At 41.3% G+C, this 27,155-nt stretch overlaps 1 protein-coding gene across 3 annotated transcripts in view; it reads right to left on the bottom strand.

Moving 5' to 3' along the window:
- The window catches only part of WDFY2 (WD repeat and FYVE domain containing 2), a gene marked incomplete at its 5' end in the record, with an annotated part of 78,012 nt that overhangs the window by 10,473 nt on the left and 40,384 nt on the right, over positions 1-27,155 (bottom strand). For all 3 annotated transcript variants that reach the window (XM_080569646.1, XM_080569644.1, XM_080569645.1), the window contains 5 exons: positions 636-748; positions 2,575-2,725; positions 5,140-5,194; positions 11,270-11,343; positions 16,690-16,757. In XM_080569646.1, coding sequence (XP_080425772.1) covers positions 636-748; positions 2,575-2,725; positions 5,140-5,194; positions 11,270-11,343; positions 16,690-16,696 — 400 coding nt within the window. The remainder of the gene's footprint in view (positions 1-635; positions 749-2,574; positions 2,726-5,139; positions 5,195-11,269; positions 11,344-16,689; positions 16,758-27,155) is intronic.

Below are 27,155 nucleotides of genomic sequence, written 5' to 3'. Positions count from 1 at the left end.
CCACCATATGATGGTCACAGTGTAACTGCACAGCTTTTCATCTCCACCACTCCCAGGTGACAGATTTTACAGTAAAACAGAAGGAAGTGGGAAATCTACAGAAATCTTCACAGTTTCTTAGTACGGGGATTGAGCTGCCTTGTGCTCGAGTTATCAGCATTCAGTCACAGAGGAGGGATACGAAGGGAAGGTGCTGAGGAATGATCGTTTCTTCTGTTTGACAGCAAGTTCACATCCCAGGGCTGCTGTTTTTAAAGCATGATGGAGCACAAGCCCCAGTAGCAAAACCACCACTCAGCTCCTCCAATAAGCACATCTTGGATGTGCATAACCCACCTGGGCAATAATGTGTACCAATATGGGTCTTTCCCCAGGAAGCATCTTTTCCACCCCCAGAGATACTGCAACTTTTGTCCTCACTCTACTTTAATTAGCAGTAACTGATAGGGGTATTTCCTGCACTTTTCAGAAGTCTAATCCCTCTCTTCTTTTCAGCAATAAAGAATAAACTTCCCTGAGCTATAGGGACAGTTTGAGCTCCCTTCCATGCTATTTACTGTTTCACAGGAGAGTTACATTGCCATGATGCTGAGCACAGATGAAGAACCAAATAGGGTCTCCTCCTCAAGCCTTACCTGTGTGTCCCTTAAATGTTGTAACAAGGCTGCAGGACTCTTGCTCTAGTTTGAGTATGGTTACTTGCCCAGAATGATCACCAACAAACACGTGCCGAGTTTCCACATCAAATCTGATGGACAAATGCTGAGGAATATACATTGTTTGCACACAATTTTTGTTTAATGCACTGCTTTTCATGACTTGTTAATGCTTTTGACATGAGCGTACTGCAACCTCATGAATAGTGCTCCAGTTTCAAGGAGGTATTCAGGGTGTACTTTTAGATATCAAACTCATAGCTGTTCATATTAATAAAGCAGTCTGAGTAAACCAAATAGCAAGAAAAAAGAGACTTCCTGAAGATATAATAATATAATAAAAACACAAATTATGAAATGCCTTGGAAGTAGCCCTTTGCCACGAACAGAGGAGTCTCATCTTCCCAGGCTCTCTAGCTTAGGTGCTAGAGTCTCATGGTGTTTATTATTCCTCTTTCCTTCCATAAAAGTGTTTAAAATAACTGTTACTTGTTTCCTGCTTCTTTGTTATATTTATGTATACAAATAAAACTTTCATCTTTTTTCCAGACCACTGGCCAGTGTCATAGAAGTCCTCCAGAAGATTATCTCCTTAAACGGTTTTTAATAGCAATTTGGTGGCAATGCTCATGTTGCAAGAGCCAGTCTATGTTTTATAACATATGTGGGGAACTGTCAGTTACATCAGGTGTATCACACACCATATTCTTAACTGAATAAAATCCAGACCCATTCAGCCACTTACTGGAGCCATCTATCTCAACAGATTCTGACCTCTTCATCTGATTTAATTGCACATTTAGATTCCATATTGCATATTAAAGGATCAATTCCTTCACATTGATCAAATGCAGTCAGGACACTGGGGAAAACAACAACAACAAAAACAACCAAACCCAAACATTCCTGGTTCTGCCAAGGTTTTTCAGTATTTGTCAATGGTTGTCATTTCCCTGGCCCTCCACCAGCATGACCCAACGACCCAAATTAAAGTGTCCTCCAAAATTTGCAATCACTTGAACCAGTCTGCTCTCTAGAGAGCTTTAGGAAATGCAGAACAAATTTTTATATCACACTTTCTAAAATATTTATTAATTAATTAAAAATGGAGTTCACACACTATGCCATTTAGATTAGTTTGCCCTTCATTCAACCAGAAGATATAAAGCAAGTGCTTATATTTCCCTTGTTCAGAGTGTAATTTTGAGTCAGTCTCATTTCCCATGAACTAGCAGAACACACATCATCTCTAGCACATATGCTACGGGGCACTAAAAGGTCTGTTTATGCTAACCCCTGATTTCAGCCTAAGAGCTCATACTTTTCTACTTCCCTTTTCATTTGCAATAAAGCTGAATTAATATTTCTTTTATTCTCAGGCAGCTGGGGCAGCTCTAGGTGAATAAGCCACTTGAGTGCCATTTCTGGAGCCATTTATTCTTTAGTTGGCCCAAATTCCCAATGCACAGTGGGCTGTTCCAGAGTGAAGGACAAGTACTCATTATTTCATATTAAAGTCATTTAATTCTTACCATGCATAGACACACACACACTGACCTGATCGCCGACCTACTTTGCTACCATTAATTTTTAGAAAAAAAGAATACACTGCATGTTTGAACGAAGGCCCTGTCCTTACTTATTACAATAGCAGACCACAACAGGTTGCAGATTGCCCATTGTTTTGCTCAGAAATGCTAAGACCTAAATATGCCACCACGTATTAAGGAGACAAAGCAAGGAGAACAGTTAGTGTTGGGTTGTTGTTTTTTTTTTAATCGGCTTTAGATAACGGCTTCTCTTACAAAACACTGAACCTACACAGGGCACAGAAGTCGGAGGACAATTAGGGAAATAAAAAAAGAAAGCTAACAAACAAAAAGGCTGTTTAAGTGCCAAAGAGCTCAGCAAAGGATACTGCAGGCCACAGGCCCCCGCGCTGGTGCGGTACCCTCCCAGGCGCTGGCCGCTCTCTGAACAGTGCCACGTGAAGTGCTTGTCTTGTCCGGTGCTCAGCACCCACTCCATCTCCAGGACGAACAGAATCATTATGACCCTGCTTTGATGAGCTGAAAATTAAGCAGACAGACATATAATTGCACTGCAAAGAACACGCAGGTAGAAGACCACTGGAAACAGCACCCCTTGCACGCAGCTCTGCCATTCCCTGCTCATCTGCTCGCCCTTCCCTACAGAAGAAGCTCCTGTTCGATAACCCTGTTGACATGAGATACCATGAAAGCCTGTAAGACTCCTCCCCTGCACATTCAATGTTTGCACGAGGAAGAGAAGAAGCAAAACTTTATTCCTTCCACGCCTACATTAGCCATCTATCTTTTAAGGTAGCCCAAGTCTCTCTTCCATCCTTGTACCATCACCAACAAAGCAGCCATTGTGGAAAAGGCTCTGTTTAAACCTGTCTTGAGCTGGTTTTATGACAGCAGATGCCCATGTGGCAGCATGCTGCTGCTCCTCCATACCCCAGCAGCATAAGGAGTTACGTGCAGGCACAACCCAACACCAGAGGGAAGCTTTAGCATTGCATGGGAATCAGCTAAAAAGAAAATGGGAAAAATAACAAATAAAAAAGGAAAAGATCACAGCTGGGCAAGATGAATAAACCAGCTGAATGAATAAATTGCTGCTGCTACCTAAATAAAGCCCTCAAAAGCTTTTCATTAAAGCAATGGAACCCAGGCTTCTACAGAGAGGGCTTTTTGTATGAATGACCAGTGGGTTTGGTTGTGAAGTGCTGATTGAGCTGACATTTTAATAAAACAAGTGGCTTGAAAGATGTGCTGAATTATTCCCAGCTGTAAATGAACAGTGACTGCCGCGCTCCTCAATCCACAGGCCTACTGGTTTATTACTGTTCTGGGACCCAGCAACATGTGTTGCACAAAGAAGGCTGCTTACATTTGTTTGTGTAAAAGCTGACACTCTGGAAAGATTAAACGTCTTTGGAAGCATAAAAACCACCCCAAACTCTCCATTTGAAATGCAGAGAAGTTCCTCGGAACAATATGGAAAGATTGCTGTCTACCCTACAGGAATTTGGGTACAGAAGTTGAAGGAATTTGGCCCATGTAAGGCTTAAAGAAGTAAAATTTCAGACATTTGGAAGTTGATAGCAGAGCAAGGAAGAAGTCTGAGCCCTAGGATTAGTAAAGACTCAGGAACATGAAGCAGCAAAAATAGAAAGCTGGTCCTTCATTCGCAGGTTTGACCACTGTTGGTGTGCAGAAAAAAAATGATTTGAATTGTACTCCTAAGAGAAAGCAGCAGCAAGCACCGTGCAAGGAGCAGGCTGGAGAGAAGATGGAAAGGGGAAGAGCCATGCCTGGAGAAAATAGGCACGAGGTTCTGCACTGCATGTAAAGGAAAAAAGCCAACAAACACAGCCAGCACATAGCCATGCACAGTGCAGGGCAAGAGGTTTTGCTGGGGGAAGGCTGCAGAAATGAAGAGCAGCACCAAGCAACAACAGAGAGGTGGAAGTTAGTAGTAATAAATAAAAGGGATGGACTGCCAGTTTCCAGTGTGAAGGGGATACACAGAAAAACGCACTTCAGCTCACCCTTCCTAGGATGTGATTAGCCTGCAGGATTGAATCCAAGCATGCAAGTGGATAAGCTAATTGCAAAAGGAGTTGCAGAACTGATAATAGGACTCTCCATTGCAACAATTCGAACATGAAACCCAGCCGGGTCAAACTTTGGTGACTGTGGAGCAAACCATAAACTCAGATACTAAAGACTTGTACAGCGAGACTGCAGCAATCTTATGATTTTCATACAGAGACTTTCATACAGAAGCATAATACTCATCATATATCACCCAAGTCTAATAGCAAAGGAGATAAAAGATAAAGATAAAATTGTAGCATGTATTTGTTACTTTTATAAGAATACCTACCCCAAGTGCAGCATCCTTTAGAAGTTTAACAAGGATAAATAGCCAGGCTTCTTAAAGCATCACATTATTGAATATGAGAATGCAATCAGAGAAGTTATGGATTAATATTTCTTGGCCTTTTACTATGACAGGTATCCAATCTTGAGATTACTGAAGCAAACATTTATTGAAATATAACCAGACTGACCCCAAAAGCTACAGTCTTAAATGCTTCAGTCCTAAAAGATGGTTAGTCTTCTAAATTGCTTCATTAGATACACTATATTACTAAACATTAAAAATTAATGCTCCCTTTCCCTCCGCACAGCCTGGATTTTGGACAGTTTGCTGTCTAGAATAATATTCCTAAAGAACATTTAAAATGAAACATGGAACATGAAATAGCTCTTTAAAAGTCTTGCAATCTCAGAACAAAGCATATTATTGATCCACTGGTAAAAACAGCATTTATATTAGTTTAAAAACAAAATCGCAGTAAAGAAGACTTCTTTCAATTCATAGACCTTAAGAGCACATTAATAAAAATTAATGACAATACAGACTAATTAATATGGATCTGAGTTCTTACCCTGGTAACTTTTCACTAGTGTCATCTTGTTGTAATCTTCTGATAAAATGAATTCCTGAAAGAAGAGAAAAACAAAAAACAAAGAAACAGTGCTTAGCTATGTGAAGTGTTTGGGAATGTTTTCACTTGAATTTGTTACCAATGTAAGCTCTCCCTTTGTAACCACAGTACTACCTACACTTTTGCTAATATGGGATAACTCAATCTAAAAGAAACCCCACAAGTTATTTCACTTTTTTAAACTGCCTAAAAAAGCTTCTTCATGAATGCTTCTTCATGAGTGCTTCTGAACAGGATGGTGGAGATATGAGGGGAACTAACGAAAAGAAGTTCTAAAAGCTGGCCAAAGTGGCTGGCACAGAGCAAACACCCCCTGGCTCAGGATTGCTTGGGCAGACATCTGTATGTGCATCCAGCTATAAATGCATGTGTGTGCACATGTGCATGCACACCCCCACCTGTACACACAGGAAAATCAATTTAGGTATGCGCGAGTTCCCCCTGAAGTTGCTCATTCCAAACTACATACCAGTAATCTGGGAGGGGGATGCAGTTCAGATTTCTGTTCAGAAGTCTCTCAACACTTCAGGCAAATAAACCCAGACATTTTCCTCCTTGATTTTACCCCACTGTTGGCTAACGTTTACTCTGGTATCTCAGAAGCAGACCTTCTTGCTTTGCTACTGCTCCACTGTGGCTAACTGTGCATGGGCAGGGAGGGTGGCTTAGGGAGGGGACTTCAGCTGCCTGGGGACACATGCCTGGGGTGACCCATCCTGCTCCCCGGCTGCCAGGGAAGAACACGCCTAACGGGAGATGGTCTGCCCTCCTGCTGCCTTGGTTTAACCACTGATCCTGCTTTCAGAGGAGGGAATGATGAGAACCAGCAGTAAAGAGTCTGCATGGCAGTCTCAGCTCCTGGAAAAATCCCGTACGGTTACACTGAAGGAGCACCTGGGTGTTTCTGCCACTTGTTTTGGGGAGGGGAGTTGCTCAGAGCACTGGAAACAGTGCCACAATACAGCTGCTGCAACGGCACTCTGAAGGAAAAACCCAGGCAAAGGGTAGGCTCTGCGGCACCACCACATGAATTAGCTTTCAAACCACTCTCAGGTATCTGTGTGCACACACCACATATTCAGAGAAACACAAGAAAAAACAAGGAGCTTGGAAACACATCGTATTAATTATTTATAAACTATCTATACAGAAACTCCCTGGGCTAATCTCCCTAGGGGACAGAAGTAAAACCTAATTTGTTTAATCTAGAAAGAGAGCGAAAACAAGAGGAACATCATTAAACAGAAGATAAACTAAATTTTAAAGCACACAATTGTGAAATATTCATGTATAAGCACTGCCAAAAGCACTGTGCAGCAGACAGGTAGAGAGGACCGGGCTTCATGAGCCTACAGACTATTATTATAGCAAACCAAATGCTTCGTGCAGAAGAGTATGAGAAGACATTTTAACCACTGAAAAGCTGGTATTTACCCACATTTTCTAAACTGGAACAAAAACGGTCACTCTGTGTTTCCTGTGGGGTCGCTAGGTGACTAGCATGACTTTCCAGCACCAGGATTATCCCTAACACATCACACCTAATGCTTGCCATCAACGTGGAGAGGCTACCATAGCCATCTTTTGAAAAGCTACAGAGCCCAGCTTCCAGAAAAACAACTGTGAGTGGGTTGAGGCATTTATGTATTTTGCTGTTACTAGGTTTCTGCTTGTAAATTAGTTATAAATACGTCCTCTTGAATTGCACTATTTCATCTTCCCCTCCTTTTTTCTGATCTACCTCCCTTCAGCTTTCCTCCAGCAGCCGAGGCCTACAACGGGGAGCGTTATCTAAACAGCAGCAACAAATCAATTAAGTCAGCTGGGTTTGTATAGCAGGGTCACCTTAACTCTACAAACTACAGAGCGTTAAAAATCTGCTGCACCTCCCTGCCTCCTTATGGGGGAAGTGGTTTTCATTAACCACCGCCTGCAGAATGCTAAGCCACCACATGAAATGCTTCGCTACAAAGCCCGATTGAAGCAACACGCTTTGCCACGGACATTAACTGTCTGCTGTCGTCGCCTGAAGAACAACAGCTTTAATTGCTGCAATGTGTGGTGGGAGATCATGTCTGCCTTCCCCACCGATGTGCCTGTACTGGTACTGCCCCCAGATTTCACTGTGGTGACGCACGGATGCTGGTGAATGTGGTTTGCATTCTCACTTTATTTTGGCATTTTGCCTTTGACAAACTTGATGTGGCCGGTCTGTTCAGCTACCTGCAGTGGAAGACTGAAAAAGGTGTTTGAAACTCCCCATTGCAATGCAGTGAATCAAAACACAAGTGCAATTAGTAAGGTTTACCTGAGTATTGACTAGCTATGTCTGCTGTAATGCAAACCACGGTTCCATACTATTGATACACCACTCCTTACAAAGAGATGAACGCAGTCCCAATAACACGAGTACTGGATATCACGTGTTCTTTTTTATGACCCCAAAGACTCCTTGCTTCTCCTTTTCTCCCCTGAAAGCACATGTTACTTTGAGAGGCATCTCCTTGTTTTTGCATTTTCTAATCTTCCTCCGGTTCTTTTCCTTCCTGCTCCCCTGTACGCTGTCACATGTTCTTCACTGCCCTCATTCCCCTATCCCTCTCAAGGCCAAATGTTTTAGTTACGTCAACAGACAGGTATTTTAACATGGGGCACCTTGCTCCAGAAATTCATGCCCTGTTGCACATACATTGTTGTCCACACTACAAAAACACTGACTACATCTTTTTAACATGAATTATTCCTGTTAAGGTAAACAAAACCCGGGCGTATGCCTTTTCAGAGGGCTTGGCCACGCGGCTGACTGATATGACCCAAGGTCTAAAGAAGAGCCATGCCCTTCCAAAGCTGCAGGTGGCTATCAAGTGATGTATCACAAAACAGCACTAGAGACCTCTGCACAGGCAACTGAATCCCTCTGAGAGTCAATAATATTTATATATTAGCCGTGTGTTACCCATTCACAACTGAGTTTCCACCCCAGGGAATTTACAGCCTGTGCTCTGATATATGATGCCATTTCGACAGCACAGTGTGGATCTCCTTAGAGGTTTGACTTCATCCTATTAACACAAGTGACTGACAGCGCTCTCACCACGTCTGCCAGAGAACAGCAAACTGGATTCATAAATGGAGGAGAATGAAGACCCTTAAATCTGCTGCCAGAGCCCATGCCTACATCTGTTGAAAAGAAAGCTCTAAAAAACGATTACAGGGTTTTCACTTTAATACAGTGCAAAAAGTGGAAGAGGATAGAAACTATTACGTAGTTTTCTTGAGGGGAAAAAACACAAAACTTCCCACGGTGGCAGAGGTGTATACCAGCAGGTAGAGCCTAGGTATTCAAGTGCTGTTTACAGCAAACCTGTGGACACCTGCAAGATCAAATGATGTGGACAATGAATCTATCTTAAGTGCCACCCCCAAGGAAGAATTCTGAGGGGGCTGTTCTGATGCCCTGTTCTCCTTGTGGCCCTTCTCAAAGTGTGTAATAGTTTCAGCTGGACACAAGCAGGGCCAGAAAGATCATTTTCATTCAGCTCTGTCTATCTAAAACCTAAATGCCTCAGTTAAATCTTCCCAGAAATACGAAGGGAGATTTATGCCATTCTATGACAGTTTCAAGGGTAAATAACATGGGTATGTCTGAGGGCAGTTCACCTGTCTACCAGCAGCAGAGCGTAGTGATTGACTTTGTCTAGGAAGCTGACTTTTGGATGAAATTAGGTGAGGAGTTACATCGTGGCTATGGAAGCCTCCTGTTTATTCCAAGCGATAGACTTTTCCTCTGTTGCTTTTCATTGTGATTTCTTGAGAGACTTTGCACCCATTAAAGTATTTTTCCTCCCATTCAGAGCAAGGAATTTATGACCACTGTAGCATCTTTTGGCTTCCAAAAAGAGACAGTCCCAAAGACATAAAGTAACAGAGTGCCATTTCTCCTCAAAAAGGGATTGCAAGGTACATTACATATATATACATATATACATATATACATATACATATATATATATCTATATGAAGATCACAGGAGACTTTTTGTTTGTTGGCTGGTTTTGCTTCAGGTACCAGTGCTTTTCAAGTAAGATGCCTGACAAACTTTCACTCAAGAGAACAGTACATTGTGCTGCACAAATGTTTGTGCAGCTTCATGCTGAGAAGTTAAAAGGTTGAAAACAATCTTCATCTTCGTAGGAGCAAAAATTGTCACCCTGCTTCACAAGGAAAAGCAGGGCATAAAAGCTCACTCCACGGTGCCAATGCTGGAACATCTCTCTGACAATAGCAGTGCTGCCCATCAATCTTGAAAGGCATCATCAACATTTCTGCAGCACCAGACTTAACCAAAAGCCATATAACTTTCAAAAGTTTCATGTAAAAGGCAGTTTCACTTTCTTATCCCTATTTACATCTGAACGTAATATCAGGACTCCCTCTCACTGCAAAAAGATTCATTTGACAATATGTGAACTATGTTAGCTTATACAGCCCTTACCAGGAGTCCTTTGTTCCTTGTTCTGCTTCCATCACCACCTTCAGCACTTCTTATAGCATATTACAGCTGTGGCTTTTCTTATAAGCCTTAGGTTTGCTACAGAGGGAAACTTTTAATTGCTTGTGGAAATTTGTGGAGCATATTTTCTGCAAAAGCCTCCACCACACAACTGCCTAAAGCTAGGAGGGACTAAATGAAGCAACACAGACCAGCCCTTCCCCATCTTATGTACTTTTATCCAGAAGAGGGGAAAAGAAAAGTGCAGCATGGCAACAAATACAATCTGCCTCAGATATGGCAGTATAAGTACCCTAAGTAACATGTTGGTTTACCATCTGCATGTCTCATTCACATTCTTTTGTTTTAGAATGGAAAATACTTGACTCCATTCAGACTCTCTGACTCTTCAGAGCAAAATGCCCCAAAGACAAAGGACGCATCTCTTCCATCGAACTGGAGTACTTAAAAGCTTTCTTTAGTCACATTCACATTCCTCAAAGGCCTGGTAAAAACAAATGTCTCCAGTAGGACTGGAAAATTAAAGCTATTTCAGAGAGTGGGAAGGAGGGAATTTCAGAAGTTCAGGGAATTCTCTGGCAGCTGTCCCACCTCCTAGATACAAATGAAGAAATCTCCTACAGGCACCCAAAATCTCTGGTGTTGAGCCATTAATATTTTTATAGGTTAAAATCACATCTTTGATACAGCTCACAGGCAACAGCTAAAAGGGTCACACATCGATTCCCAAATGCCATTTTGGCTTTAGTGCTGACAGCTGCCTTTATGTCAACCTGCAAACATTCATTCAGTTATAAAGCCCATGAGACAGAGACAACAGTAGTAGGAGTCTGAAATGAGGATAAAATGTTCTTAAACTGAAGGAGGAGTCTATTGATGAGGCATAGGTGAGACCCTCTCTGACCCATGGCTCCCTTCTACAAGGTGACACAGCACTTCACCAACCATTCCACAAGAAAAAATCCAATGATTAAGATCAACTGTTACTCTCTGTCCCATATCTAAAAGACAGACTCTTGTTTTAATATCCTGCTTCCTTTCCATGTACACAGATCTTTCTTAGATGCTAATGAACCAAATCTTTCAGCAACAGCACTGCCAACTCCTATGAAGGAAATGAGATGAAAACAAAATCTGAACCCTGAAATTTGGAAAAGCAGCTAAATATGGAGCAGAAAACCACCTTCTGCCTCTCAGAAGATGATTTTTCCTCTCTTAATTGCTGCTTTCAGAAAACTTTGGTATGACATGATTAACAAGGCACTCATTTAATAAAACAACAGCTGTTTTCTGTTGTTGTTGTGTGTGGTTTTTTTTAAGATATATGCAAATTAAGACAGTTTATTTAGTTGCCTAATAAATGTTGCAAACTTATTGCAAACTCCACTCAGTCTCTATGTGAGGGTTGGAGCAAAATTTGCAATAATCTACCATTTTCCACACTACAACTTCAGTTCCACTAGCAGTAAAAATTATCTTTCCCAAACACTAGCAAAAATATCCTCACCACAGCACACATGGGAAGCATTTCAACTAGAAATCTTTGTATGTACTTACTGAGATTGTACCATTGTCTAGACCTATGGACAGCCTTCTGGTTTCCGGGTTAAAAGACATGCATGAACATGGAGCTGAAAAAAATGAACATGATGATGAAGTTAACAAAACTGCGATTCTCATTTTCTTGAAGCTCTGGAAAGCCTAAAAGTAGCTAGCATGCTTCATGACGCTTCATCATTTTGCCCCCTTCCAATACACAAGCATTTAAAAAAAAACAGTGTTTGTGCAATTCAGTCAGTCCTATCCTATCAGGACATGGAATAACTATTATTTCTTGCTCCAGCTCTTTCATTTTTCCTTCCTAAAGTTATCTGAAAACAGTCATGAGGTATGTCATACAAGAACAGTGCTGATGTCTTGATATAAGCAGTACCTGACATTTCTGTACGAATCTTAGAGTTACTTAGTTGAATAATTTAGGTAGGTAATTTGTTATTGTTGTTTTTGTTTTACTTTGCTAACAATAAAAGAAAGCACTGTAATATGTCAGAGGCTCCCATCCTATACCTGCGGTAAGAAAGTTGACTTGAATCGGCGTTAACAGAAATCAGCCATCAGCCAATATCTGATATGGACTGTGAGTCCAGCTGCCCCCTACTCCAGTTTGACCACAAACAACACTATTAAAGTAGCACATATGTGGCCAAGACTCTGTTGAAAACTAGCCATTGTTTCTTACATCGATACTACTCTAATAAACATCAGGATACACTCTTAAATTGCACGTAAGTCATCAGTCCCTCGAGGACCTGGAAAGGTATGTATCAAGGGTATAACAGACTTTTCTTGTAAAAACTCAAGAGCTATGCTTGGCTTAATTGAGAAACTGTGAAGCTGCTTTCAGAAGGCAGGGATTGCTTTTACTGCTCAGCACAGCAACATGCAGCTGGGGTCCTGCTGTCCCAACAAAACCTTCAGAAATAATTTTTCAGCATCAGCTGCCACAGGTAGCTAGGGGCACGCATTCTTGCCCTTTCTGTAGTGATAAGAGTGCTTTCTAAACTGCATTCTTGTGATAAATATAGAGTACAGTCAGGTGTGTTTTTAGTTCTGCTCACTGCACCCCTTGTTTTCTATTCTCCATTATGATTACTTGCAGTGTTTCAGTTACTAGCAAGTTTGGAGTTCTTTCTTCCCGGTAACCTGTACTTGGTATATTCTCTATTTGAGCAATGTCTCACCTAGGATTAAACACTTCGTAAGTCAGCTGTTCATCCTCATTAGTTGACCACAGAGCTATATCAAGAAGAGGACAGTCTATGTTGACTGTTTAAAAAAAATAAAATCTATCTATCTATCTATCTTCTACTTTCATTATTGTTCCCCTTCTATCCCCCTTGTACATTTCCTAAAGGACAACTAACTGCAAGCAGAAAGCCTACCAGATTCACATCCAGACTGACTGAATTAAACCAAAGAAAAGGCTTCAATTCAAGGAAATTGCCAGGATGGAAACAGTATATTATGGCTACTAGCAGTGATGAAATTGCTCCTTTCTATACCCCTTCCCCAGAAAAGGCAAATTCAAAGCTTCCCTTCAGATGGTGGTGCATTACTGTTATATAGTCAGACTTCTAGGGTTGTAGAGAATTAGAAAGCTGTAGAAAAAGCTGAGAGAGACAAAGCAATTCTGAGCAGAGTAAACATCAAATCCTTTTAATAGGCACTTTATGCCAGAACAGGCATATTCTACATTCCAGCTTTAAAATGCCAGACAGTGTGCATACATTGAAAGAACTATTAGTAACTCTGAAGATGATGAGGAGTTCACAAAGAAAAAGTCTCAGGTAAATTAAGCTATTTCAAGTATGCTTTTTTCCAAATAGCCTGAAACACTTCAGATACAAAAGGTGCAAGCAACTGTTTGAGATAGGCTGCTAAAAAAAAAAGTCACTTGTGAGTTCCAAACCCACATGTACATAGTCATAGCAGCATAAAGAGATTTTGCTATAATCGTTTTCCTAAGGGAATTCTTCAGTAACATTTACCCCTTGAAAAAATAACACGTCAGCACTAAGCTTATGTCCACACTAGCTACACTAATGTGGTTAAAGTGATACCAGTTGTGACCAGACTGCAGCAGCTTATGCTTCAGATGAAAATTAGACAATGACATTCAGATACTTAAGCATGTAGGCTCATTAAAAGGAGGGGTAAAATGTAAAAAACCCTAAGCTTCCAAGATGTTTAAGAGCCTTTCAAAATAATAACCATGAAAAATAATAGCACTTTGAAGGCTCTCGACTTTAATGCCTAGCTATGATTTGGATTTCAGACCAGAAAAAGATTGGTGTGAACTATGACAGAGGATGGGTGGGATATTCCTGACACAGAGGTCTGGGTGTATTCTTTACCTTAAATACAGGGCAAATACAGACTGATGCTCAGATTTTTGTATTTGGAAACTGAATTATGCAGGGAAAAGAAAAAATGATGTCTTTCATGCACCCAAGAGTGCGTCAGCTCGATTAGAGGCTGACAGAAGTAGAAGAGAAATACAAACTCTGCGTCTGCAGTTTCAGGGACGCCCCCATGAATTGCCAGAAGTGGCATAGTTTAAGAAGCATGTTTTGCTTTGCACAGTTTTTGACCTTCCTCTTCAAAACAAAGTGTTAACTATGAAAACCATCGTAAGACAGACATCATAAGATATTATCTGACTCAAACCCTAGGTCCTCTACTGTCCCTCAATAAAACCTGTAGTCAGTTCTCCATCGGAGAGAGTTTTTTTGTCTAGTTGGGTTTGGGTCTTTCTGTGTGTTTTATTTTTATGCAAAGCTTATATCTACAGACTACAATGCTCTTTCGTAATTTTGTGAAAAGCAATGTGTTTTTTTTTTCCTCCTGTACAGATACCACCCAAAAATTTAAAGGTTACACATATATCCATGAGGAGGATTAACTTGCTCATCAGAGGTCCATTGTTAATACAGATATTGAGACAACTCTGACATGAAGGAGAAGATTAGTGAGACTTCCAGTTCAGCTAGTTTGCCATACTGACAATACTCAGCGTGTATTTTTAAATAGGGGTTCTGCCTGTGGTGGTTTTTGAAAGCAGACCGAGTTCAACCAGTGGTTCAGCATGGCTGAATACAACCCACTCCAGCCACCAGTCTCCGTGACCATGCTCTGTGCAGTGCTCCCAAAAGGCCTTTTGGTGCTTGACACTTCTGTGACGCTGGCTGAGAAAGCCAGCAAAAGACCACAGAAACTATATCCACCGCAGGGTGTTTCCATTACCCCTTCTCTTTGTAAAGGCTTGGCTGTTCAGCAATCTGGTTTGAACACCCACAGCTCACTCTTTCTCGAGGGCTGGAGGAAATGATCAAAAATGTGGCCACAGTTTTCCGATCAGAGAAACACCCATAGGCAGGGCATAACACTGTAATTGGGGAAGCCCACTTCTAAACAGAAGAAAATGTCCCTAGTCAGAAGCAATCTGCAAGCCTGATCTTTCTTGCAGCTATTTAATGGGTTTCACAGTCAGAACACCCTGATGGCCCCATTAGGGTGCAGAGCTTGACCAAAGCACGTGGCTGGCTCAGCCCAACACCTCATCCTTTTCACCTTCCAGAGTACCCGGGCTACAAACTCAGTTTATAAAAATTATAAAAGGGTGTGTGGGTCATGTGCCATTGTAACCAAAGTCACGAATCATGTTAATGGGGTATCTGCAGGTGGGACCGCCACTCTCACAGCTTGCCAAGCAGCACAAAGACACCACCATGGCTACTACTTTTTTTTTTTTTCCATAGAGAACCTCTGGGCAGTTGTTGTTCTCTAGACAACAAAAAACAATGTGAACCTAAAGCGGAGGACCATCAAAAAGGTGATCCATGCAGAAACAATCAAAACAATCATTGCCAGTCAAGTGGAAACATGTGCAGAGGCTGACTTGGAGCCCTTCCTATGATTTCCAAGCTTAAAGCCATGGTTGATAACAATGTAATTGACGTTGCTCCAGTCTTTAATTATACCTGATCATTCTTAAAACCAGTGAATAATTCAGCATAACTCAAATGTCTCATGACTCAAAAATTTACCAGCCTTAAGTGAAGGAACAGTGTCAGGTGTTCAAATTCATGAAGGAGCTTTATAACAGCCCCCTTTGAGTGGGTCTGAATCTACTCAATCTTTTCCAATGTAGCTGTTATTACTGGCAATAATGCGGCCTCTCTAAGACCAGAGGGAGAGCTAACAAGATTTTAAAATGCAAGCATATGCAAAAACACCACATGGAAAAAGAGAAGCATCAATGCCTAACTGTGAGAAGAACCATTTCATAACTGTTTGACAGAGATCCACAAACTGCCACATCATTAGTTGCTTTCCAATACCTTTTTCAGTAAAATCTTGAACAGAAAATACTTTTGAGGCTTCAAATATTCTTATGAGTTTGCCCATCACCAAAGGAAAGAGATCTTCCTCTCCATTTACCAAATGAATGCTTTCTCAGGGCAGGCAGGCAAACGTCAGGGCCACTCTATGGCCCCAAGCTGGTGCTGTGCTACTAAAACTGTTTAACATTTATATCTACTAAGTATTTTATGCATCATGGAGGCAGATGCCCTTTTCCAAATCTAGCCATGTTAGCTTAAAATACTACCTTCTCCAGACAGAATACCTCAATGGGACTTGATAAATGCACCTTGATCTGTTTGATTTCTAAAGATGGGTTAACCCAGCACATTTGAAGGCGACAGAAGAATATTAGCATACTCCTGCTGTTGGTGACCTGAGGAGTTATACCCCTGCACTCAACACAGGTTATGACAGGGCAGTACTTTCTTCAACTGCCTCCTGGAAAAATGGACATCGATCTGCAGTTTCTTTTAAAGCATGAACACACTCTTTGGGAGAGGAGGCCTACAGCAGATCATACTGAAAGGATCCATCAGGGAGACTTGGTTTTTCCACATCTAATTGCGGGGGTAAAATGATTTTGCTCCTCCACTGGAAAATCTGCCTAGTATGCCCTCTATCATATTAGCTACTACAGGATATTAAGTTCTTATCAAATAAAACCATTTACCATTGCACTCTAATGGACTGAGCACATGAAATAGGAAGGGCAGAGTGATTTATACTGGAGACTTACAAAGCTTTATGGACTCCATTAGAGGCAGAATGCAAGCCTACATTTTGAGCTCCCACATTTGTTGATCTATGTTTGCATTACATGCTCATCCCTTGCTAGCATATTTGTGTTCTTTTGCTGCTGTAATCCCTGATGTCTCTTGGGAGCATTAGCATACAACTTGGTAAGGCTTCACAGAAACCAAGGGGACTGTTCAAGCATTGAATTTAATATGGATTGGTAAGCTTGCAAATGGTCATAAACATTAAGCTTCATCAAAATCAGAAGAGACATTTTGTAAATACACAGTAGATAATGAATGCTTCCTTATACTTACATGGCATTGCATGGTATATGCTGGGCCAGTACTGCCCGCTGTCTCTCTTCAGCCAGACACGAACAGTTCTACAAAAGAACAAACACAACGCACGTGAGGAAGAATGGAAAACTAGGAAAGAAAACAAAGTGGTGGTGATGAATGTGGAAGACCATCTTCAGAACTGAATTATTTCACTAAGAACAATAAATGCACAAACTCCTACAGCAGGCCTATATATCAAGCTCAGATGGCGATGAGGGTAGCCGATTCCTTGGCATGATGCAGAACTAAGCTGAACGCCTCATAACAGTTGGCTGCTTGGTAGCCCTCCTCTGATCCATCAGTACGGAGTTACTGAAGTGCTCCAGCCTCTCCGCAAACACATCAGTGGTTTTCCTTAGCTAGAAAACTTTCCCAGGCTTTAGGTTTCTCATACTCGTATCATATTTGCAGCCCCCTGTCACTCAATCAGCATGCCCTTCGCACAGCTGAGACGTTTGTTAGTTGCTTCCTGAACCAAGGACTGAACTGATGCACCTTCCAGGTCATTAAAGACTAATTATTTCAGCTCTCAGTATCATTTACTTCTTTTGACCCAATCTCTAAAACTTCTTTCTTAATGAGACTCTCTCAAACTTAGTACATCTGCTAATTTCATCAAAACAGGGGTACTAATAGTGTCACTAGTTAAAACAGCTGGCAGTCAGTCCCTAGTTAATCTCAGCAGTCATCTCCCGCTTGTTGCTGCACATATCACCGTCATCTCTATTTCTGCCAACTCTTACCTGCCTTACTGTTCTTCAGAGCCTTATATTCACTAGTTTTAACTAGTGATTGCTCCATCTAAACCTGTATTCCATGTTTACTGATTTACACTAAATGTATTAACCTTATCTAGACAACTTAGTTATCCAAGACAGCATCAAGTTAGTGTAGCACAATGCATTTTAATCCATGCCTGTTTATTTTTTCTACCAAAGTTAGGATACAACAATAGATACAAGAAGGATCTAAAAAAACTATTGTTAAATATAAGCCTTATTCTCTAGCAGCAAGTCTATAACTTACACTTGATAGTATTAAAAATACATATATATATATCAGTCAAGAATGGCTCTTTCCAGTTATTGAAACACATTGAAATAAGGGGTTATGGAGAGGACTACATTGTTATTCTTACTGTTACCTTTTTTCCCTGGAAAAACAGATTTCATCCCTTTTTACCCAGTAAAAGTTCAGAGCAATACTTTAATATAATATAAATCGATCTGAAATGTTATGTGTACAAATCACGTCTGAACAGAGATGCCACGTGATAAAATAATGCAATTCAAAAACTAGTTATTTGTCCTGTCAACAAATTAGTGTGCAAACTTCAAGGTAAGGGCTGCATTACTCTCCGTTCCTGGATTACATATATCCCAAATCAGTTTTCTCTTCATCGTGCCCTGAATCCAAACTGCTTTTTGAGCCGATAATTCAGAGACCTGCATATCTCGTCACCATGCAAGTTGTATCATTTTAGAAATGTCTTGTTTGTACACTTCAACATTGTATGTGGCCCTAAAAAATAAAATTCCACTGGGTCAGCAAGCCCCATTGTTAGAAAGCTCTCACAATTGCTCAAAACATACGAAATTCAGTGTAATTGCTTCCTAACTGCAATGTCCTTTTGGAAATAAACACAGCAGCAGGTCTGAAGGAAAACCACCAATACTTTTTCATCAGCTGCTAATGATACCACTGTACTGTTGATAGCGAGAGGACCAAATCCTCCTGTCACTCCTTGCTTTAGACACACCATCCCCCTGCAGCTGTGCCCCAGGTTTGGGATGCGTCCAGCACAGCCTGCTGAGAAGGTCCCGGTAATTCGGGAATTGGATCAGCCATTGTTTCACAAATGGATGAGCTCTCACCAACGCGTTTATCCTCCACAACCGAGTTTATTGTGAGAATGAACATGCACGCACAAAAAAATAATGGGATGAATCACAGGGAACTGAAATAACTCGATTTGAAACTGCCTTGAGGAAATGCACCAATACCCTCCCTGTGCACCCGTCTTTCTCAGCCATCCCAATCCATATATTCAGTGCCACTGGTTTCCAAAATCCAAGGCTTAGATAAGGTTGCCTCTCCTTTCCACTTTAGGGTTCTGGCAAATAATAAATCTGGGGGCTATGACATATGACATATTATTTAACTTGTTAAAAAAAAAGTGGCAAGACATAAAAAATCAAATTTATTTGCAAAAATAGCAATAATTTGGATGCTTTGGTGGTTGTGTTTTTGTTTTTGAAACTGTACCCACTGTAGACTTACTGTTTAATTTGACAATCACGTCACGGTTAAGACTGTTAACCAAGTTATACTGAAACAAAATATATTTTCTGCCTACGTTAAAAAATGCAATAACTGGTGGAGGTTCCTTGTTAAGAGTGAAACTGCTTTTACTAGCGTATGCCTCTTCTGTAGGCACATAGTAAATTCATTTCATTACACAGTCAAATGTATTTCTATTCAGTGACTGCTCATATAAAATGAGAAAAAATATTGTAAGAACAAAGAGTATGAAAAGATGTTATCTTCCTCTAAGGTGTCTGAAAGGGAACATAATCAGCAAGTCAGTTCATGTAATTCATTACAGAAATGCTCATCTTCCCAGCAAATCGTTTTAAATAAAGAAAAACAAAAGGTCTTGTAAACAATTTATTTTTTAAATTAAGGATGATTACTATGCATAGCTTCAAAACAACTATTTAAAAGTTATGTTAAGCATTATAACAGACTTCTAATACCTATGTATAAGCAGATACAAAAATATAAAAATCTTCACATCAGGAAACGACGAATCATGACTTTCTTCTCTTAGATGACTGGATTAGGTAAAGACTTGTATTGAAAGAAGAAAAACTGACCTCGGTTCATTAATCTTTTCTGGGTAATTGACATTTTTCGCAATGTAGGCTCAGGCTGAAGAACAAACAGCACCAAGAACTGAAGCTAGAAGAAGCCCTTAGAAGGGAGCATCTTTTTTTCAGCTCAAGTTCTGCACATTTTTGTATACCTCTCGATACAATACTACCCAGTAGATGTGAAAGCCTGACCTTTTGAAGCTTCTAAAGAATGCAAAGAAAAAGTGTGCGAATGAAAACATCCTTTTTTTTAATGGATATATAGAACGAAGAGTACTTGCTAGCTGCATGGTTATTGGACTGCAACCCAGCACCCACCCAGGTCAGGATCCATCCTTCAACTGCTCTAGAGTGATTCAATTGACATCACCATGGAAATGAATTGCCCCTTCATTTTGTTGCCAGTGAATTGGTTTGGAAGGATTTTTTTGAACCTGTCAAATCAATGGATACTCTTCTGCCACTTTTATAAAAGAGATGATTTATTTTTAAATGAGCCAGGCTACGCAGAAGTAACCCTACCATACAAAAGACGGGTTTAGTCTTTGTATATTAATGGGATGTGATAATGCATATTTTAAAAATTGCTTTTTCTCTGTTATACTTGAGAGCAGGTGTCTCGAGTCCAGGTTACTGTGGTGGTACCAGCAGGTCTCAAACGCACTGCTCGGCTGTGCACACGTGCAGGAGTTGGGCTTTACCTGCTTGGTGCTAGTCATGGTGCTGCTGAGGAGGTGCTTACATCTACAGCAACACGCACACCTCAGCGTAGGAGCTCTGAGCTTCATCACCTACAAAAACTGATACAAGTACTTGTACGTACCATGGTATCTTCTTTCGGATAAATACATTTTGCCCAGTCTGTGCATTCAGGCTGCAGTGTCCTCCACAAAACTCTGCACAATGCTACTGGCCAGGATGCAAAACTTTCTCCTCGATCCCTATTCTGGCCAGAGGTCCTCGTCAGCTCACTGCTGGAAGGCTGCCTGTCACTTGGAGCTGCGGAGCTGAGCCTCTGGGACTGACTCCCAGGCAGGGCTCCTGGATTTCATTTAGTGGTTGCCTTGGGTGAGGGCAAGAGAAAAAACAAATACGGGTGCTGCATGCAGTATTGCCACATTGTACATGTCTAAGCACTGTGCCTGGATGTTTGCATGTTGGAGACCCAGTGCCACCATTACCTAGAGAAACGAGTTATCCTGTCCTCTCCAGTTCTCCAGAATACCCAGAGAAACACTGGCTCCAGCCGTACAGACTGCAGGTACAGAAATGTAGGGTATGGGTTTTATTTAACAGATCTCACCTCTCCTCTTTGTGAACATTTTTCTTCCTTGCTCCTGCCTTTTTTAAACAATTCTGTTCACGGAGATGCACACGTGTAACGCACCATTGCCTTCCTGCCCCAGGGACACACTGTCTGCCAGCTGTGCAAAAGAGCAGGGGCAGCCTTTACCCCATACTATTTACTATAATATTTGCAGGTATTCCTGGGCTTCAGGAAGGCATTTTGAATAGCATTTTAACATACCCTTCATCATTGTTTATACATTAGATTGTATATATGTGTATATAAATAAAATGTATGTGTGTGTATATATATATAAAATACAAATATATACAATCTATACACGATTGTATATATGTGTATTATATATCTTAGTGATATGGTTTAGTAGAGGACTTGTTAGTGTTAGGTCAGAGGTTGGACTAGGTGATCTTGGAGGTCTCTTCCAATCTGGATAATTCTGTGATTTTCAAACCTCCTGTCTTACCAAAGGGCTGAGAAGGAAGAGGTAAGCATCAGACCCAACACAAGGTATGGACTGAGCTATACTCCCATTTGTAGTGAGTGCCTAGCAGAGGAAATTTTAACCTGTCACCTTCTAAGGCGTCAGGCTCATCCAGAGATCAAAGCCTGCCCTGTTGCTGCTCTTTGGAAAGGGAGGGAGGTCATCGGTGTTAATGACGTTACATGGTTAAAAATAAAGGCATCCCCTTCTGCCAGCTGTCCTAACCACAGAGCTGATTTAACCCACGTACAGACAAGTTTGCAAACAGGGAAAGGATCTATTCTGGAAAATTCTTTAAAACTCGTAGCTAGATATTTAACTGGCAGAACACAGGAGAAGAGTTTAGCATAACATTACATCCAGGGTTAGTGCTATCTGTGAAGTTTTCTGTGTGCCTAGTAGAGTATCAGCACATATTCCCACCATCAGTATTTTAAGTTTTCTTTAGTGTTGAAACAAAAAACTAAAAATACTACCTGTTCCTAGATATCCAATAATAGACAATTTAGGAGTATTCAAAAGCTATACCTCTGGAAAAAAAATATCTGGACTGGAAACAGCAAAAGCTTTATCTGCTGTCATTAAATAAACATGACAATAGTAGTATTCAAAAATCCAAGCACAGCACTGACAGTTTTACTGCCTTTAACAGACAGACATTGTCGTTAGAAGCACGATAAAGAAAAATATTTAACCACTGCACTAAAGATATTGCAGCATTATAACCCTCTCCTCCCCCCCCGACTTCTCCAGGGGCTTTTGTGGGCGTGAGATGTGAAGAGCTTCTGGCTCCTGTCAGTTAATGATACGAGTCACTGCTGGGGTTTTCTGAAACAATAAAAAGACCTTTCATGTTTAGTGGCAGCTCATGGACCAATGCCAGTTGCCGGGACCAGTAACAGAGAGTTTCATTTCTGATAGATTTCGCAAGTAAAGATGTGAAAGCAAAAGCCAAAACCAGAACCGATTTCCAAAGCAGCCTGTGTTTCGGGGAAAACAGAAAGAATTTCAATAGCTGAGAGCCAAAACCTCAGGCACCAGAGGAGTATATCTTATAGACCCTCAATCCTCTTGTCTTTCAGGAAGGAAATCAAACCCCACAAAACCCCCCCAACACTTCCACCACCATCCCAGTGAAGCACACGACTGTCCCTTGCAGGCTCACCCATTTTGGTCCCCATGAAGACCATCACACAACTCTGATGGATGGTTCTGCAGGAACCATACAACGCTGGGGCACATTTCATGTTCCGATTCATTTTCACTGGTTTTGTTGAACAAACGTGATTTAAACTGAACTCATCAAGGTTTACTAACTGGACTCTTTCTAAGAGTATGTTATGGTGTACAGCTATTCATCCCTGTAGATCTGTTATAGGTCCTTTCATAATAAAAGGGCAGGTTTGGTTTCTAAAATGTAGTGCAAGAAACACTGGTTCAGGAAAAGGAGACAGCGGGTGGGAGAAAGATAAAAGTTTTGAAAAGCTGGCTTTATTTCAGGTCTTGTTTTAGAGAGAGGTTCTCTCAGACCTGACTACAGAAATACATTTTGAGAAGATACAATGTCTTTGTTGCAAACTCCATCTGTAACTCAGTCATCAGGCTTCCTATTAAACAAAAGACTTTCGAGCAGCAATAATTGCACTCATTACTCTGTGTGCCTCCCGCCCCGCAACAAAGCTGTAGGAGTGGTAAGACCTGGGCCAACTTCCCGCAGCCAGCACCTTGCACATCCTCCTGGTGTATCCAAACTCCCACCACCATTGCCAGCAGTCCAGCAATCCTTGTGCGCAGAACTGTTCTCAGCACCAAAGAAAACGCAACCACTGCTGGGGAGCCGAAGCAAAGAATTGCTGTGCACAGTCCTAGAGGTGAAGAGCTGGATCTGTTAGAAGTAGCACAGGGATCAGCTCTGCCAGGGAAAGGACTCTGATGACTCCTTCAATGTTCAAGCACACAGTGAACCCCATGCAGTGATAAAAACCCCACTGCCCCAGTTTTTGTCCATACCCAGGCTAGCAGAGAACTTTTTAGGGCCACAATGATGATACAGGGCCTGGAGCATCTTCCCTATGAGGAAAGGCTGAGAGACCTGGGTCTGTTCAGCCTGGAGAAAAGACAACTGAGAGGGGATCTTATTAATGTTTACAAATACCTGAAGTGTGGGAGACAGAGGGATTTGGCCAACCTCTTTTCAGTGGTTTGTGGGGACAGGACAAGGGGCAATGGCCACAAAATGGATCACAGGAAGTTCCGCACCAATATGCGAAAGAACTTCTTCACAGTGAGGGTGACAGAGCACTGGAACAGGCTGCCCAGGGAGGTTGTGGAGTCTCCTTCTCTGGAGATATTCAAGGCCTGTCTGGACGCCTACCTGGGCAGCCTGCTCTAAGGAACCTGCTTTGGCAGGGGGGTTGGACCCAATGATCTCTTGAGGTCCCTTCCAACCCCTTCAATTCTGTGATTTTTAGGTGAGGCTCGTCACTACAGCTCTACAGCCTGGTGCAAAGAGTAGGGTTGGGTAGAAATGGCCGAGGGGATTTAGTCAAGGACTCGGTTTGACCACCAGCTGGTGGCAATGAATGTGATTTTTTCTATCTTTGATGATTCTCCTTATGAAATATAAATAGCATTAGTAAATCTTTGTTTTCCTTGCTTTGCCTCCTGTGAACCTCTCCTGCTTCATGCATTCCAAGTAACTAGCATAATTTCTTGCCATGGACCACAGCAAGACCCTGGATCCCACAAAAATCAGAAGACATATGTTTTATGAAACTTTTGGTCATGAATAATCTCATTTTGAGCCAACATCTGCTGAGAAGACGGGGAATGAACTACTCAAGAGTTGTGAAAAGTAAGCTCAGAGGTTATTGACCTTGCAAAGCACTTTGCTAGTTCCTCTCCCCTCAGGAGGGAAGCAACAGAAGAGTCCTGGAATGAAGCTCTGCGCTGAAGTGCCTTGGAAGAAAACTGCAGACATTAAGTACTGTACATCCACCACCTATCTTCAGAAAAAACACACTGCACAAAGCAGCGTGCCAAGCAAGCAGGCAGATGTATCAAAAGGTGGGATTTTTTTCACACAGCGTTCTGTTTGGAGGGATTCGAGCCATTTTCAAGAACAGCTGCAACTCGCACTCAGATGACACAATATTCTAACTCAAAGCTTGCTTTTCAAGATATTTCCCCATTTAATTCATGCTGCTGTAAACCAAATGCAAATGCATATTGCATAATAGGGAAAATTTCAGAGTTTTGGTAGGTTATATGCAACCATGGAATTACGTATCACAGAAATAATCAAGACTATCAGCGGTACTTAGACCTAAGAGAAAGAGACACCTCTTTATTTAACACAGTTCAGTTTACAAAGAAGATTGTTAGTTCTTTTTTGTTGTTGTTGTTATTTTGTGGAAAGTGTCTCCTTCATTTTCTAGTCAATCTCAGGAGAAGTGGAATTTTATTACTCAGAAAAAAATGATAGCAACATGACAGTTTTTCTACTCAGCTGTGAAAGAGTTTCCAGCCATTTTTCAGCTTTCTGGACAACGAGCAGCGCAGTTCAGTGATTTTTCCAGTTACTGGAGCATGTATGCCTGGAAGCTGTGTGTGCTCTGCTGTTCAGGCACTGGACCAGAATCAGATTCTGACCGGTTTCCACTGCAGAGAATACGGGCAAGCAAAGACTGACCAAAATGGACTCAAAGTCACAACCACAGAGAAGTAATGTTATGTTGAGGTTATCAGCGCAAAGTTCAGGATGCAGAGCTGCCTCAGGTCTTCAGCAGCTCCACAGAAGCACTGTAAATCACATACCACATGAAGCAGTGCAGTGACTACACCACATTCCTGCATAAATGCTGTAGGGAAACTAATTTTATCTGCAAATGCAGGTAAATGCAGGGATGAAGTTCTCAGTAAGCATCAGCCTACAGCTTGGGAAACCATTCAACCCAAAGTGTTATATCACGCTTGAATTATTTTCCAGCAAAGTTTCAGAATTAACTCCCTCATTAAGACCTGTGCATCGATCTTCCTTACAGGTCTTTGGGGGAAACAAAATGAATTTCATCACTCACTCACCCACAGATCTCCCCCCCTCTGCATCCCACTGAACGATTTTCTTCCAGATCAGATGCAGTTTTGGTGCTTCTTGCTCTGATCGATTCCTGTTTGCATTTGGGAAGCATAAACACACAACCTTTTGAAGGTAATCACATTGGATAATTTAATTATTTCAACCCAATTACTTTCACCTCCTTCCCACATTCAAACGCCTAAGTAATGGAAGTTATTAGAAAGATCCTCATTAGATTAGAACAGAGGCCTGCTATGCAATAAGTGACTCAGTGGAACCACGCTAAAAATACCTGGAGGATCAGTGATTTGCAAGAAAGCAAGCTTCCAACTCTCCTCTACGTTCCCCATGAAGCAAGAGGTGAAGAATAAGAATCTACCAGGTGATCAGCGGGCTTCTACACTGCCCTGCAGGAACACCTCTCCAGCAGGTTTTTTTTTTTCCTTCAGAGCTTCTGTGAGCTGTCAACTAAGTTAATGATCAATTTTAAGTTCGTCATCTATGCATGCTTCACTCTGAAAAAACAAATTCATTACACAACAGATTTAAAATAAGATACTTTTAAATCTTTACAGAGAAAGTTGAATATACCCACTTCAATATACACACCATCAGCATTACGTTTCTAAGAAATAGTGTTAGTGTATGGGCTACAGGGAGAAGATTGATATTTGATCGCAAGGACTAAGTGAAGTCCCTAGCCGAAATTTATAACAAAAATGACTGACAGATGGGGCAGAAAGAATTGCCTCAGTTTTACTCTTCATTCCCATTCTGGTCTGAAATGATACCACGGCATCAGCGAGAAAACAGCACAGCACCTGAGAGGAGAGATGAGCGCCGAAGAACAAAGCTTGCAAGTAATAAAGGGATATGGAGGACGACGAGAGATCCTGGCTCAAACAGCCATACCCTTAGGCCTCAATTTATTTTTCATATAAATGTTTCCCTTGGTTAACTATACAGTGCAGCACATGGTGAATTATGTATTTACTGCGGGGGAAGGAACCCACAGTTCCACTTCCACAGGATGATGCTCTCTCAGCATTTTAATTTCTGGGTGTAAGTCATCTGCATCATCTGCTGCAAAAGAGTAAATTAAGTCGTGAACTACTTCACCACTTCTTGAAGGATATTTTATGTATTAAACAGAGTATGACCATTTATTGCAGATAGTTGAGAGTACTAGCGTAAGCGTACCAGAAATAGGGCTCTGGCCTCTAAAAGAGGAGAGCACAACAAAGTTGTAGGGGAAAACCTGTTTCCATGAGTTTCTTAGATTTCAAGAACAGCATCAATCATACCCTGGCGCAAACAAACTCATTTTCAATCCAGGAGCTTTTAGTCCTAACACCCACATAGCTCCCATTAAAGTTGTTATCTCCCAATTTACACATGTATTTCTGTCACTTTATGAACTTTCACTTTAATTAACCATTTTTTCTGGTTTTGTTCTCTGTGCAAAAAAGAACACCCCTATACCTATACTACACAGGTAAATTCCTTACTCAACAAACGTGACCAGCTGATTGTCCTATGTGGCTGTAGCTGCTGAAGGCTTACTGAAATGCCCTCTGTAAGAACAGCTGGGCTCTGTTTCTCACATAGTGATGAACAATCATGGCACTGTTTTTCCAGAGACAGCAAACACATCTTCTTGGAATGTGTTTGCCTGCTCTGCACCACACCAAGATGCCTCTG

The sequence above is a fragment of the Anser brachyrhynchus genome (genome assembly GCF_964034855.1).
Source record: "Anser brachyrhynchus genome assembly, chromosome: 1".
NCBI classification, from domain to species: domain Eukaryota; kingdom Metazoa; phylum Chordata; class Aves; order Anseriformes; family Anatidae; genus Anser; species Anser brachyrhynchus.
Note: the sequence above shows the minus strand (reverse complement) of the source record. Positions and strands in the feature narration are given on the sequence as shown.